General features: G+C 48.9%; 1 protein-coding gene across 6 annotated transcripts in view; it reads right to left on the minus strand.

Moving 5' to 3' along the window:
- Positions 1-16,136, minus strand: part of MTRF1 (mitochondrial translation release factor 1) — a 39,409-nt gene that overhangs the window by 15,246 nt on the left and 8,027 nt on the right. For 5 of the 6 annotated variants that reach the window (XM_040425401.1, XM_040425403.1, XM_040425400.1 and 2 more), the window contains exons 4-7: positions 12,040-12,121; positions 9,401-9,508; positions 6,830-7,002; positions 6,624-6,741 (exon numbers count right to left, since the gene is read on the minus strand). In XM_040425401.1, the coding sequence (XP_040281335.1) occupies positions 6,624-6,741; positions 6,830-7,002; positions 9,401-9,508; positions 12,040-12,121 (481 nt within the window). Of the gene's footprint in view, positions 1-6,619; positions 6,742-6,824; positions 7,003-9,400; positions 9,509-12,039; positions 12,122-16,136 lie in introns of those variants that run through there. The other variant, XM_040425406.1, reaches the window with a different exon arrangement.

The raw sequence follows: 16,136 nt of genomic DNA on the forward strand, positions 1-16,136 counted from the left end.
GGAAGGACGGTCGACGGTGGAGAAGGAGACCCCGAACCGCCCCACGGAGGATCAGACGTTTTTCCGAGGGAAGACGTACTTCCGCCGCTCCCGTGTCTAAAAGCATTCCCAGGAAGACCAGTTGTCTGGAGGGGGGAAGGGAGGACTTGGGGAAGTTGATGACCCAACCGAACCTCGTCAGAGTCTCTAGAGTGAGATCCACGCTGGCAACCGCTTGAGAAAGGGACGGAGCCTTGATGAGGATATCGTCCAAGTACGGTAGCAGAAAAACACCCCTGGAACGGAGTAAGGCCAAAACCGGGGCCAGGACCTTGGTGAACACCCGGGGGGCTGTTGCCAGCCCAAAGGGAAGGGCGACAAACTGGAAGTGGAGGTCCCCCACGGCGAACCGGAGGAAGCGATGGTGACACCGGGCTACCGGAACATGGAGGTAGGCATCCTGTATATCGATGGAAGACATGAAATCTCCCTGCTCCAGGGAAGCCACCGCGGAACGGAGGGACTCCATCCGAAACCGTCGAAGGAGGAGAAAACGGTTGAGCTTTTTGAGGTCCAAAATGGGCCGCATGGAACCTCCCTTCTTGGGAACTACAAAGAGGTTCGAGTAGAACCCTTGGAACCTTTCCTCTAGAGGAACGGGGGTAATCACCCCCCTGTCCAGTAAGGCTTGAACGGCCGCGGAGAACGCAACCGCGCGTTTCGGGTCCCGTGGCAGGCGGGAGCGAAAGAACCGATCTGGAGGGAAGGATGCAAATTCGATTTTGTATCCGGAGCACACAATTTCGAGGGCCCAGGCGTCGGAGACGTGAGCCAACCAGACGTCCCTGAAAAGGAGGAGCCGGCCCCCCACCCGGGTGGGTGGGGGCGCGCCTTCAGGCAGAGGATTGCTTTGCTGCGGGTGTGCGGGCAGCCTGCGGCTTGCGCCAGGAGGGCTGCGCCCGAAAAAACGGCTTCCTATGCTTATCCTGGGGAGGAGCCGAAGCGGCAGCTGTGGTGGGAGCCCCAGAGGCCCTGCGGGAGGACCGAAAACGAGACGCACCAGGGCGTCCGCGGGGGGCGCCCCTGGCTTGGGGTTGAGGAAGATGGGTGCTTTTACCACCCGTGGCCTCCGAAATAAGTTCGTCTAGGCGGACCCCGAAAAGGCGGGAACCCGCAAACGGTAGCCCCGCCAAGGAACGTTTGGAGGCAGCGTCCGCTTTCCAAACCTTCAGCCAGAGCTCCCTCCTGACGGAAACTGCCAGGGCGGAGGAGCGTGCAATAAGGGCTCCCGCATCAAGGGAGGCCTCACAAACAAAATTCCCGGCCCGAACAATAAGCTGGGCCAAGGAACGCAGGTCCTGGATAGGGACGTCCGAGTCCAACTCCTGTTCCAGCTGCGCACCCCAAGCAGAGATTGCTTTCCCTGCCCAAGCAGAGGCAAAAACCGGTCTGAGAGCCGAACCGGAGGCAGCAAAAATGCCCTTAGAAAGGGTCTCCATGCGACGGTCCTCCGCTGACTGAAGAGAGGACCCGTCGGGAACAGGGATGGCCGTGTTCTTCGACAGCCGGGCCACAGGGGGGTCCACCTTGGGTGGGGAAGACCATGTGGCCACGACATCTGCTGGAAAAGGATAGCAAATGTCCAGCTTCTTGGGGTTGACAAAACGGGCGTCCGGTCGAGCCCAAGCCTTAGACACCACAGAGGAGAAATCAGAGTGGATTGGGAAGACTTTTGAGACCTGCCTGGGTCTGATAAATGAGACGCTAGCTGCGTCCGAGCTAGGGGGATCATCCTGCACCTTAAAGGTGTCACGAATATCAGAGATGAGTTGACCCATCGCTGAGGCTAGCTTGGACGGCAGGGCCGAGTCCATTTCCAAATCTGAAACCGCCAATTCACCTTCAGAGAGCGAATCCTTTGGGGAGGAGAGGCTCGTCTGGGTGCGCACGCGTGGCGGGGAGAGGGAGGCATCCGAGGAGGAGGCTCGCTCTACTCTAATACGCTTCTGAGAGTGCCTAGCTCGGGAGGGGTCACTAAAGGAGAGTGAACCCGCTGCAGCGGCAGAAGCGGTGGACCCGGAGGGCGCGACAGTAAGAGTGGCGTCCTGCGGGGTAGGCGGCCTGTCTATTAGGCGGCCCACGACATGAGTGAGGCTTTCCACGGCCTGGGACAGGGATCTAGCCCAGTCAGGCGGGTCAGAGGCAGCAGGGAGCGACACAGCGGGCGACTGAGGCTGCGGTGGAGCCCGACATGCAGTACAGTGCGGATCAGACTGCCCCCGGGGAAAGGGTTCCCTACAAGCAGTACAGGCATGGTACCAAGGCTTGGCGGCTGCAGAAGGGTCTGACATGGTGGAACAAAGATGTTGCACTTAAAGTGGGAGACCCCAAGGAAAGAAACGGGGATAACACCCAAGCGACAGTACTGTGGCACGGAGGGGGTTAAAAGTCCTACCAGACCCGGATGATGCAAGCGGCAGCGGTAAGGGGGAACAGACTGAGGAGGCTGTGGAGGAGAGGCAGCAGCACCGGCTTCGGATCGCACTGCAGAGAGGATTCCACGCAGCACTGTGCGATGAACCCGGAAGTAGCGGAGCGCATGTAGGAAGCTCCGCCCCCTCCCTGCCGCTCTGAAGCAGAGCCGCGCGCGCGCGGCAAAATGAACTTAACCCCCAAGGATAATGAAGTGCCGGCCTGAAATGGCCCCCTCCGCGCCTGGATGTGGCAGAAGGCAGCGTCCCTGCCAAGGACTTGCCCAGATAAACTCCCCTGCCCGGTAACGGTCCGATATCGGGGGGGGGGGGGGGGGGGGGGAGGGGTGGGCGCACGATGTAGCAGTGGCCATGTAGTAACAGTGGCCATGGGAGCCCAGGAGGCCTGTAGCAGCGGTGGGAGGGAGGAAGGGGAGGCTGGAGCAGCCTGTCTCACCATACGCTGTCTTCACCCTCAATCCATCCAGCGGGGTCGCCCCTTCAGCTCCTGGCACCGCAGTGGCAGCAAGCCGGGGGAGGGACTTGGCGTGCGGGCGACCCTGAGCTGGCGGGACGCAGGGGAGCGAGGCTGCCCTGGTCCACCTTGTCTTCTGTGGGGGAGGCGGCAGTGCGGAATTACCGGCACTGGCGCAACTCAACCCCGGGAGAAACAGAGGGGTCTAATGCGCCTCTGTTGTCCCTGTAAGTAGAAAAAAACCGAATTAAAAACAACAAATAACGTAAAAATAAAAAATCATAGGAAAACAACCCTGCATAAGCAGGGGGTGTCTTGCCTCCTTGGACACTAAGCAAAAACTGGCAGTCTCTTCTCCAGGCTGAAGGGTATAGCTGATGGAGGAGGGGCTTACAGCTTTCACTTAGTGTCACGCCTCCTAGGGAGCAGAGCTATACCCATGGTTTCCTGTGTCCCCCAAGGAATATGGGCGAGAAAAAAAAATAATAATTCCGCTAACTTGGGCCAAAAAAATGTCTGAATGGAGCCTTACAGAGGGGTGATCAATGACAGGGGGGGTGATCAATGACAGGGGGGGTGATCAATGACAGGGGGGTGATCAATGACAGGGGGGTGATCAGGGAGTCTATATGGGGTGATAACCACAGTCATTGATCACGCCCGTGTAAGGCTTCATTCAGACGTCCGGATGCGTTTTGCGGATCCGATCCATCTATCAGTGCATCCGTAAAAATCATGCGGACATCTGAATGGAGCTTTACAGGGGGGTAATCAATGACAGGGGGGTGATCAGGGAGTCTATATGGGGTGATCACCACAGTCATTGATCATGCCCCTGTAAGGCTTCATTCAGACGTCCGGATGCGTTTTGCGGATCCGATCCATCTATCAGTGGATCCGTAAAAATCATGCGGACGTCTGAATGGAGCTTTACAGGGGGGTAATCAATGACAGGGGGGTGATCAGGGAGTCTATATGGGGTGATCACCACAGTCATTGATCATGCCCCTGTAAGGCTTCATTCAGACGTCCGGATGCGTTTTGCGGATCCGATCCATCTATCAGTGCATCCGTAAAAATCATGCGGACATCTGAATGGAGCTTTACAGGGGGGTGATCAGGGAGTCTATATGGGGTGATCACCACAGTCATTGATCATGCCCCTGTAAGGCTTCATTCAGACGTCCGGATGCGTTTTGCGGATCCGATCCATCTATCAGTGCATCCGTAAAAATCATGCGGACATCTGAATGGAGCTTTACAGGGGGGTGATCAGGGAGTCTATATGGGGTGATCACCACAGTCATTGATCATGCCCCTGTAAGGCTTCATTCAGACGTCCGGATGCGTTTTGCGGATCCGATCCATCTATCAGTGGATCCGTAAAAATCATGCGGACGTCTGAATGGAGCTTTACAGGGGGGTAATCAATGACAGGGGGGTAATCAATGACAGGGGGGTAATCAGGGAGTCTATATGGGGTGATCACCACAGTCATTGATCACGCCCCTGTAAGGCTTCATTCAGACGTCCGGATGCGTTTTGCGGATCCGATCCATCTATCAGTGGATCCGTAAAAATCATGCGGACGTCTGAATGGAGCTTTACGGGGGGGTAATCAATGACAGGGGGGTAATCAATGACAGGGGGGTAATCAGTGAGTCTATATGGGGTGATCAGGGGTGATCAGGGGCTAATAAGGGGTTAATAAGTGACGGGGGGGGGGGGGGTGTAGTGTAGTGTAGTGGTGCTTGGTGCTACTTTACTGAGCTACCTGTGTCCTCTGGTGGTCGATCCAAACAAAGGGGACCACCAGAGGACCAGGTAGCAGGTATATTAGATGCTGTTATCAAAACAGCGTCTAATATACCTGTTAGGGGTTAAAAAAAACACATCTCCAGCCTGCCAGCGAACGATCGCCGCTGGCAGGCTGGAGATCAACTCTCTTACCTTCCGTTCCTGTGAGCGCGCGCGCCTGTGTGCGCGCGTTCACAGGAAATCTCGGCTCACGCGAGATGACGCCTATTGGCGTTAGTGTGACCTGGGGGAGCCGCCGCAATGACGCCTTTCGGCGTTAGCGTGGCGGCAAGCGGTTAAAGAGGACATTTCACTAGATGAAAAAATCTAAACTAAGTATACAGACATGGAGAGCGGCGCCCAGGGATCTCCCTGCACTTACTATTATCCCTGGGCGCCGCTCCGTTCTCCGGTTATAGGCTCCGGTATCTTCACATGTTAGGCTCCACCCAGTGGAACCTGCCGGCGTCTCTTTCTCCCATGCTGTAGCGCTGGCCAATCGCAGCGCTCAGCTCATAGCCTGAGAGAGAAAAAAAACTCTCAGGCTATAAGCTGAGCGCTGCGATTGGCCAGCGCTACAGCATAGGAGAAAGAGACGCCGGCAGGTTCCCCTGGGTGGAGCCTAACATGTGAAGATACCGGAGGCTATACCGGGTGAACGGAGCGGCGCCCAGGTATAACAGTAAGTGCAGGGAGATCCCTGGGCGCCGCTCTACATGTCTGTATACTTAGTTTAGATTTTTTAATCTAGTGAAAGGTCCTCTTTAACTTTCTCTACATGATAAATGCCATTTGCTGAAGTGAGACAGCCCTTTAAGACCCTGTACACAGGCCAATGATTGGGAGGCAGTAATTGGGAAGGAACGCTCCTTCACAATAATTGCCTGTGTAAAGCCTCATTCACACATCTGTGTTTTGGTCAGTGATTTCCATCAGTGAATGTGAGCCAAAACCAGGACTGGAGCCTCCACAGACATAAGGTATACTGGAATGATCTGCACCTGGTTTTGGCTCCCAATCACTGATGGAAATCACTGACCGAACTCTGAAGTGTGAATGAGGCATAAAGGTGCCACTGAGTAAATGCCCCTACATTGGGTGGATGCATCGCGGGTGTATAAAGAGATAGTGGTCAGTCACTCACAGGACCATCTCCTTGACTTCAAGGCTCAGAACAAGCAAAGACTTAGGCCTCATGCACACGGCCGTTGTTGTGGTCCGCATCCGAGCCGCATTTTTTGCGGCTCGGGTGCGGGCCCATTCACTTCCATGGGGCCGCAAAAGATACGGACAGCACTCTGTGTGCTGTCCGCATCCGATGCCCCGCAAAAAAATATAGCATGTCCTATTCTTGTCCGTTTTGCGGACAAGAATAGGCATTTCTACAATGGGCCGCCTGTTCCGAAAACTGCGGAAGGCAGGAAGGCAGATGGGCGGCTTCCATTTTTTTGCGGATCCGCGGACCGCAAAAAAACGAACGGTCGTGTGCATGAGGCCTTAAATGTATAAAATACAAGTTATACTGAATCTTTTTCCATAAAACTATATATAAATCTGCTCAGCTCCTCCTGCTCTATAACATGTTACCTGCAGATTGCCTGCATTTTCATGGTGACAGGTTCCCTTTAAATATTGATGACCTATCCTCCGTTTAGGTCATCAATCGGACCATTGGCAGTCCGACTCCCACCACCCCAGCTAATCAGCTGCGACGCTAGGGAGAATGGTGCAGCTTCTTCTTTGGCCTTGCTGCAATCCCTACAATACTACTGTGCTCGGTATACTATGAAGAGGCTGCCGTGGCCCCCCATCAAACAGAGGATTAGTGGGGATGCTGGGAGTCAGACCCCCTCTGGTCAGATACCGATGACATATCCGAGCCCTTTACCATAGCCCCATACCTGTAGGAATGTGAACGATCCTCACTGCGCTGTCGGTCGTGTTGACATGTTGTCCTCCAGCCCCTTTAGCTCTGAATGTGTCAATTCTCAATTCTTTTGGGTCAATTTTAACATCTATCTGCAAAGGAAATACACTTTATATTAAATTATTTGTAATGCAGAACTAAAATATGAAAATGAAAGAACGGTTCAGCCACTTACATTACCTCATCAGGCTGGGGAAGGACGATGACAGTCATGGTCCCTGTGTGAATCCTCTGCATCCTAGAGGACAAGCCCACCTCGGGAATCCTCTGAACCCTATGAATCCCACCTTCATATTTCAAGCGCTTGTACACACCTTCCCCTATAACGCGTGCCGCTGCATGGTGCAGACCGCCTGCAACGTGGACATCATGCTTTATTAAAAATCATTTGCAATCATTAGCAGCTACACAATGAAACATAAGCAGTAAGAGCATACGGATTAGCTCTAATACCGAGGACGTACGGCTGTGATGGTTGTCAGATTTTTTTTAAATAGCCAAGCACAGTGTCATAATAGTCACAAAATATTATAGCGTAATAGTGTAACTGTAGTAGGGACGTGCCTGTATACTGCACATGGCTGCAGATAGCCACAGGTCATATACTGCTGAGGCAGGTAACTGGCTGCAGCGGCCACATGTGGGATACAGCAAGCCATCACATTACTTCAGAGCCGTCATGGCAGGGAGGAGAGGGGTGACGGCACTGGAAAAGAAGGGGCTCGGGCTATTATTATACCACTCTCCCTCTCCATTCAAAGAAAAAAAAAAAAATTCAGAGAACCCCTTTAATCAGATATACCTGTCAAAAAGGGGTTGTGGGAATAACCTGGCTGTACATATACACATAAGCTGAACGCTGTCCCAACCTGCCCCTGCACACAAACACCAGCGTCTGCGAGAGGGGTCTGACAGTAATCTATTCCTCTTTCTTATAAATATGCATATTCATTCGACATCTCATGTGTATGGTCAGATTACAAATCCCTGCGTTAACATCCAGTTTGATATAGGTCATTGGCTGCAGCGGCCACATGTTCCAATTTAAATTGGATGTTGACTGTGGAGGAGCCAGAACCCAGCAGTGGGGATTAGGCAAGTATGGTTCCCACTGCAGGTCCTACTATGCCGGTCTGCCCAAAAGGCCCTCGGGGGTGAACAACCCCTTTAAAGGGTTTCTGTCATGAGAAATACTGTTATGTAGCCGACTGACATTAGCGATGTGCTAATGTCCGCAGTACATAACAGTATGCTTTATATTTTATAGGGGTGGTCGATATGGCCTAAAATCTATATTGCAATATAATTTTAAGCATGTGTGATATGCGATATAGATCGCAATATATTCTATATTTAAAAGGGGGTAAACTTTTTTTTTACTTTTTATTTAATAACTATTAGCCTCCTTAGGGGCTAGAACCCTCGTCCTAGTGCACACAGCAGCAGGGAGCTGACTATGGCAGCCAGGGCTTCAGTAGCGTCCTGGCTGCCATGGTAACTGATCGGAGCCCCGCGATTACACTGCTGGGGCTCCGATCAAAAGCTGCCACCCTGGGGCCACTGCCACCAATGATTTAATCGTGTGGAGGGGGGAAGGCCCGCAATTAATATAATACTTAGAGGAGGGGGAGTAGAAGGGAGGGGCTGTGGCCACTGCACCATCAATGAATATAGTTAATATGCCTGAATACAAACGTAGCCTGCATGTGCCGGCCATATCCCATACCTGGTCTCTATTACTGCGTCCTTCACTGCGCCGAATACTAAAAGGGACGGCGCGGGATTTACAGGACACTGAGGAGAACTCAACTGGACCTGGGCGTGTCAAAGGGTGCGTAGACCAAACCTCTAGGTGCTGAAGCAACGCCCCAATAGCACCTAGAGGCTCATTAGCAGGCAGGGAGCTATAAAGCATACTGTTATGTTCTGCGGACGTTAACACATCGCTAATGTCAGTCAGCTACATAACGTTATTTCTTATGACAGAAACCCTTTAAGTTGTTCTGATAGCACTGACATACTCCATGGTGCAGTAAATACCGTCATCAGTCCCTGCTCCCAGAGAGCCTCACAATCTAATAACGCACACACACACTAAGGCCAATTTTGCAGACCGCCACTGAACCTTTCAGCATATACTACACGTAGAAACAAGTCTGACCCAAACAGCTCATATTTAGGTCGAATCTGAAGTAGCATTGTGTGGACAGCAGAGAAGAGGAGACTACCGGGCAGAAGTAAAACCCTGCAATTCCCGTCTGTTCAAATGTATTTATCAAAATAAAGATCCAGGTGGAGAACTTTGTATAATTGCTCGCTTCTGAGGAATAAAGACGTTGGCCACTTTCTAAAACCTCTAACACCCTAATCTTGTTGACACTAGCCATGACACCCCAAGCCCCTTCAAATCTTACCTGAGCACCCTGGTTCAATGTCCCGACTGCCTATGGATCTGTGAATGGCAATCAACTGCAGTATGTGTCTGAACATGCACAGAAGAGGGTGCATCCAGGGCAGCCGTCATGTAGGTAAACTGAAGACCACTATCATGATCACCAATGATTCAGCAGTCGCCAGAGTCTGCTGTTTGAAGATGGGATCGCAGCGGGGGATACTGAACCAGGGTAAAATATGAGAGGGGTTAGGGTTTCCTACACTAGTGTTTATAGGGTTAGGGCATTTTTAGAGATATTTTTTTTTAGAAAGTGGCCAAACCCTTCAACATACAAAATGGTGCAACAAATACATTACCATAATCGTTTGGCGTGTAATTCAGAATTTCAAATGACCAAGACTTGTACTGCGCGTAATTTCTGTACATGTCAAAAACCTCACCAGTGAACTGTTGGCAAATGTCACCTGAAAAGAGAAGTACATTGAAAATTGCCCAAACTGGCAGCTAATGATTTCCTTATTCCTTTATATACAGGCACAGGCCTTGCACAATCTTGCTAATGAAATCACCCATGATCAGACATTTTGGAACAAATTACTGGGACTGCAGAAAATGATAATAACAGTTATCGGTAATTTGATTTGCCAGAACCAATGACAGCACCAGAAAGAGAGAGGGGTCTGCCTCTACAGCTGGACAGGAAGCCTTACAGCAGTTAAAAAGAGAACACCCACGTCCTCCTTCAGTGGATTCCAAAGTAGATCAAGAGGAGCCATACAAATATATCCTTAAAGAGGACCTTTCATGGGTCCAGACATGTAGGGCATAGTCCATGGATGTAATATTGCTTGCTATTTTTTCTGGGTGCCGCTCCGTTCGGCCGCTGTGCCCCTGTTCACTTCTCCCGGCTGGTATGTTAATGAATAGCATCGGTACAGGGAGGAGGAGACTCCAAGGTTTCTCTGTAGGTGTCTCCTTCTTCCTGGCTGTGCCGCGATCCAATCACAGTGGAGAGCGTCACAGCCAGGGAGAAAAAAAAGCTCACCTTGTCCCTGGCTGTGACGCTCTCTGCTGTGATTGGACCGCGGCACAGCCAGGGAGAAGGAGACGCCCATTGAGAAAAAGGGCAGTCTCCTCCTCCCTGTACCAATGCTATTCATTAGCCCCCTTTCACAGGAGCGTGACGGATTGGCTCCGGATGCGTTCAGTGAAACTCGCACCATTTTGCAATCAAGTTCAGTCAGTTTTGTCTGCGATTGCGTTCAGTTTTTTCCGTGCGGGTGCAATGCGTTTTGATGCGTTTTTCACGCGCGTGTTAAAAAACGGAAGGTTTACAAACATCTCCTAGCAACCATCAGTGAAAAATGCATTATATCCGCACTTGCTTGCGGATGCGATGCGTTTTTCACTGAAGCCCCATTCATTTCTATGGGGCCAGGGCTACGTGAAAAACACATAATATAGAACATGCTGTGTTTTTTACGCAACGCAGAACTGATGCGTGAAAAAGAAACGCTCATGTACACAGACCCATTGAAATGAATGGGTCAGGATTCAGTGTGGGTGCTATGCGCTCACGGCACGCATTGCACCCGTGCGGAAAACTCGCTCGTGTGAAAGGGGCCTTGGCATACCAGGCGGGAGAAATGAACAGGGGCACAGCGGGCGAACGGAACGCCACCCAGAAAAAATAGTAAGCGATCTTACATCCATGGACTATGCCCTACATAGCCTGCTACTTATTTAATATGTCTGGACCCATGAAAGATCCTCTTTAAAATCATTTAAAAATGTTATAATTTTTTTTACCACCTTAAAGGGCTTCTGTCACCCCACTAAACTCCTTTTTTTTTGGGGGGGTACTTCTCTTTCGGTGACGTCATCGGCGCAGGCGCACTCAGGGAGTGCTGAGGAGGCGAGCCTCCTTCTCTCAGAGCGCCTGCGCCAAATCAAGACAGGCGCGCGATTTTTGAAACGCAGACAGGGCCAGCCGGAGGAGGAGATCGAGGCTGGCCCTGTCAATCAACAAGAGGAGGGGGCGTTTTTCTGCGGCTGCTACCAGCAAGTAGCCGCTCTACTTGCTGGTAGACAGGTAATTTGCATATTATAAAAGTACGTTTTTTGCATTATCTACTGAATGAAAATGATTAATAGCATAATGTATAGATATTTCACAGTATAGGGATTATAAGTACCCCAAAAAAAAGAGTTTAGTGGGGTGACAGAAGCCCTTTAACCAACAACAAGCGAGAGGGAGGAAATGAGAGGTGCTGTCATGGGTTCTGTAAAATCAAATTTCCAGTAAGTGTAATTTATGATTTTTCCCCTCACCCATAATACCACCAGAGAGAGGACAGCAGAAGAGTTGGAGAGGAATCACTGCTTGTAAGATCTTCCTCCTGAGGAAAGTACCAAGATGACCATAAATCACACCAAAATGAAAAGCAGAGGACAAAGGCCCAGAGTCATTCCTACAACTGTCAAGGCATTAGCTCAAGTAAGTGGTTTGATCCCACCATGGAGGACTAAGATCTAGAGGCCTACTAGACTGAAATATTCACATCATTAAGGTGTTCAATGCTTCACAGCCCTAGAAGCCACAGGCTACAGAGTTCCCTTTTTTATTGCTGTAAGGCTTCCTGTCCAGCTGTAGGAGGGGGTTCCTCTCTTTCTAAAGCCGTCAGGCTACGACCACACAGCGCAGCCATGCTGCGGTCGAGTACTGCTGCAGTCGTACGGGCCGCAGCTGCAACTAATTAAACTAACGAGACTACACTATTCAGTGGGTCTGTATTCTTAGTGGCCGCGTGGCCAATAACAATACAGACCCACTGAACAGTGCAGACTCATTAGTTTAATTAGCGGCAGCTGCGGCCCGTACGACTGCAGCAGTACTCGACCGCAGCACTTGCTGGGGGGATTGTAAACTTGTTCTCTACAACAGTCATCCAACTTACTACACTATATAGACTATGAGAAACATTAGAGGGCTGACCTCCAGTAGTTCTCCCGGACACAACTTCCAGTATAGCGTCATTCATGTCGTATTTTTCGTGAGGCACAAGAAAATGTAACAACTGAAGAAAAAGAGAGAACAAATATTTAAAAGGTGTCTGTCACCTCCAAGTCTGTATCAAGGTACGCACACCGGCCGGTAGGGTAGGTGCGCAGAAACATAACCATACCTTTCTTGTGAAACTCTGGTCCTTTAATCCTGAGAAATGCTTCTTTTTATTTTTATGCAAAAAGGCTAGGGAGGCTCGTTCCAGTCGCGGCCTGCTATTGGCTGACAACCCCCCCCACCACCCCGTCGCTGGATGTTTGGATGAGATGCAGCAGCGGCCGTGCGGGGAGCAGGAACGACGCAGGTGCCAGGGAGCAAGGCAACGTACACTCTGTGTGAGGGGCCCAGGCATTTGGGGGTTGGATAACCCATTCAATATTGCAATTAGGAACCAAATGAATAAACAAATCAGTGCACAGGTGTCTTAATGCACAGCCAACTAGAATACTCTGTGCTACCCTTGCCAGTCACCATGCACAACATGTTTGTCTCATTTATTATATTAAAGGGGTATTATGGTTTCAGGAAATAAAACGGTCAATGCATACACCTTGCTGCTCCTTTCAAAGTCCTATAGCCCTGACAGAGATAGCAGATTGCCATGCCTGACACTGAAGGGAGCAGCAAGGCACATGCATGACCACCAATACTCTGGAATGGCTGACTGCAATACCCTATTCTAGTAACTGGTGGGAGTTCTAGTGACTAGGGATGAGCGAACGTCTGTTTTCAAGTTCGCTGTACAAAGTTCAGGTTATTTAAGAATTCAGTTATGGATTTTGCTACCACGCTATGGTCTGTGGTATAGGAATCCATAACTGAATTCTTAGATAACCTGAACCTTGTACGCCAAACTTGAAAACAGAAGTTCGCTCAACACTACCAGTGACCATACATTCATCACTTATCCTGTGGATACCTGAAAAGCAGTTTTCATGGAATAGCCCCTTCCAATGGTTTTTTGCTAGCCCCTTCATTCTATAAGGCTATTTTCACACTAGCGTTAATATTTTCTGGTATTGAGATTCGTCATAGGGTCTCAATACCGGGAAAAACACGCTTCCGTTATGTCCCCGTTCATTGTCAATGGGGCCAAAATGCATTCCGTTCTCATGCCGAAGAGCAAACCGCAACATGCTCTGGGACGCGGAGCAAAACAGATCCGTTATGACCCACAATGCAAATCAATGAGGACGGATCCGTCCCCCATTGACTTTCAATGGAGTTCACGACGGATCCGTCTTGGCGATGTTAACCACTTCAGCCCCCAGTGCTTAAACACCCTGAAAGACCAGGCCACTTTTTACACTTCTGACCTACACTACTTTCACCATTTATTGCTCGGTCATGCAACTTACCACCCAAATGAATTTTACCTCCTTTTCTTCTCACTAATAGAGCTTTCATTTGGTGGTATTTCATTGCTGCTGACATTTTTACTTTTTTTGTTATTAATCGAAATTTAACGATTTTTTTGCAAAAAAATGACATTTTTCACTTTCAGTTGTAAAATTTTGCAAAAAAAACTACATCCATATATAAATTTTGCTCTAAATTTATTGTTCTACATGTCTTTGATAAAAAAAAAATGTTTGGGTAAAAAAAAAATGGTTTGGGTAAAAGTTATAGCGTTTACAAACTATGGTACAAAAATGTGAATTTCCGCTTTTTGAAGCAGCTCTGACTTTCTGAGCACCTGTCATGTTTCCTGAGGTTCTACAATGCCCAGACAGTACAAACACCCCACAAATGACCCCATTTAGGAAAGTACACACCCTAAAGTATTCGCTGATGGGCATAGTGAGTTCATAGAACTTTTTATTTTTTGTCACAAGTTAGCGGAAAATGATGATTTTTTTTTTTTTTTTTCTTACAAAGTCTCATATTCCACTAACTTGTGACAAAAAATAAAAAGTTCTATGAACTCACTATGCCCATCAGCGAATACCTTGGGGTCTCTTCTTTCCAAAATGGGGTCACTTGTGGGGTAGTTATACTGCCCTGGCATTCTAGGGGCCCAAATGTGTGGTAAGGAGTTTGAAATCAAATTCTGTAAAAAATGACCAGTGAAATCCGAAAGGTGCTCTTTGGAATATGGGCCCCTTTGCCCACCTAGGCTGCAAAAAAGTGTCACACATCTGGTATCTCTGTATTCAGGAGAAGTTGAGGAATGTGTTTTGGGGTGTCTTTTTACATATACCCATGCTGGGTGAGATAAATATCTTGGTCAAATGCCAACTTTGTATAAAAAAAATGGAAAAAGTTGTCTTTTGCCAAGATATTTCTCTCACCCAGCATGGGTATATGTAAAATGACACCCCAAAACACATTCCCCAACTTCTCCTGAGTACGGAGATACCAGATGTGTGACACTTTTTTGCAGCCTAGGTGGGCAAAGGGGCCCATATTCCAAAGAGCACCTTTCGGATTTCACAGGTCATTTTTTACAGAATTTGATTTCAAACTCCTTACCACACATTTGGGCCCCTAGAATGCCAGGGCAGTATAACTACCCCACAAGTGACCCCATTTTGGAAAGAAGAGACCCCAAGGTATTCGCTGATGGGCATAGTGAGTTCATGGAAGTTTTTATTTTTTGTCACAAGTTAGTGGAATATGAGACTTTGTATGAAAAAAAAAATAAAAAAAATAAATCATCATTTTCCACTAACTTGTGACAAAAAATAAAAAAAAATAGGAACTCGCCATGCCCCTCACGGAATACCTTGGGGTGTCTTCTTTCCAAAATGGGGTCACTTGTGGGGTAGTTATACTGCCCTGGCATTTTCCAGGGGCCCTAATGTGTGGTAAGTAGGTAAATGACCTGTGAAATCCTAAAGGTGCTCTTTGGAATATGGGCCCCTTTGCCCACCTAGGCTGCAAAAAAGTGTCACACATGTGGCATCGCCGTATTCAGAAGAAGTTGGGGAATGTGTTTTGGGGTGTCATTTTACATATACCCTTGCTGGGTGAGAGAAATATCTTGGCAAAAGACAACTTTTCCCATTTTTTTATACAAAGTTGGCATTTGACCAAGATATTTATCTCACCCAGCATGGGTATATGTAAAATGACACCCCAAAACACATTCCCCAACTTCTCCTGAGTACGGCGATACCAGATGTGTGACACTTTTTTGCAGCCTAGATGCGCAAAGGTGCCCAAATTCCTTTTAGGAGGGCATTTTTAGACATTTGGATACCAGACTTCTTCTCACGCTTTGGGGCCCCTAGAATGCCAGGGCAGTATAAATACCCCACATGTGACCCCATTTTGGAAAGAAGACACCCCAAGGTATTCAATGAGGGGCATGGCGAGTTCATAGAAATTTTTTTTTTTTGGCACAAGTTAGCGGAAATTGATATTTTTAATTTTTTTCTCACAAAGTCTCCCGTTCCGCTAACTTGGGACAAAAATTTCAATCTTTCATGGACTCAATATGCCCCTCACGGAATACCTGGGGGTGTCTTCTTTCCGAAATGGGGTCACATGTGGGGTATTTATACTGCCCTGGCATTCTAGGGGCCCTAAAGCGTGAGAAGAAGTCTGGAATATAAATGTCTAAAAAATTTTACGCATTTGGATTCCGTGAGGGGTATGGTGAGTTCATGTGAGATTTTATTTTTTGACACAAGTTAGTGGAATATGAGACTTTGTAAGAAAAAAAAATAATAATTCCGCTAACTTGGGCCAAAAAAATGTCTGAATGGAGCCTTACAGAGGGTGATCAATGACAGGGGGGTGATCAATGACAGGGGGGTGATCAGGGAGTCTATATGGGGTGATCACCACAGTCATTGATCATGCCCCTGTAAGGCTTCATTCAGACGTCCGGATGCGTTTTGCGGATCCGATCCATCTATCAGTGGATCCGTAAAAATCATGCGGACGTCTGAATGGAGCTTTACAGGGGGGTAATCAATGACAGGGGGGTGATCAGGGAGTCTATATGGGGTGATCACCACAGTCATTGATCATGCCCCTGTAAGGCTTCATTCAGACGTCCGGATGCGTTTTGCGGATCCGAT

The sequence above is a fragment of the Bufo bufo genome, chromosome 3 (genome assembly GCF_905171765.1).
Source record: "Bufo bufo chromosome 3, aBufBuf1.1, whole genome shotgun sequence".
NCBI classification, from domain to species: domain Eukaryota; kingdom Metazoa; phylum Chordata; class Amphibia; order Anura; family Bufonidae; genus Bufo; species Bufo bufo.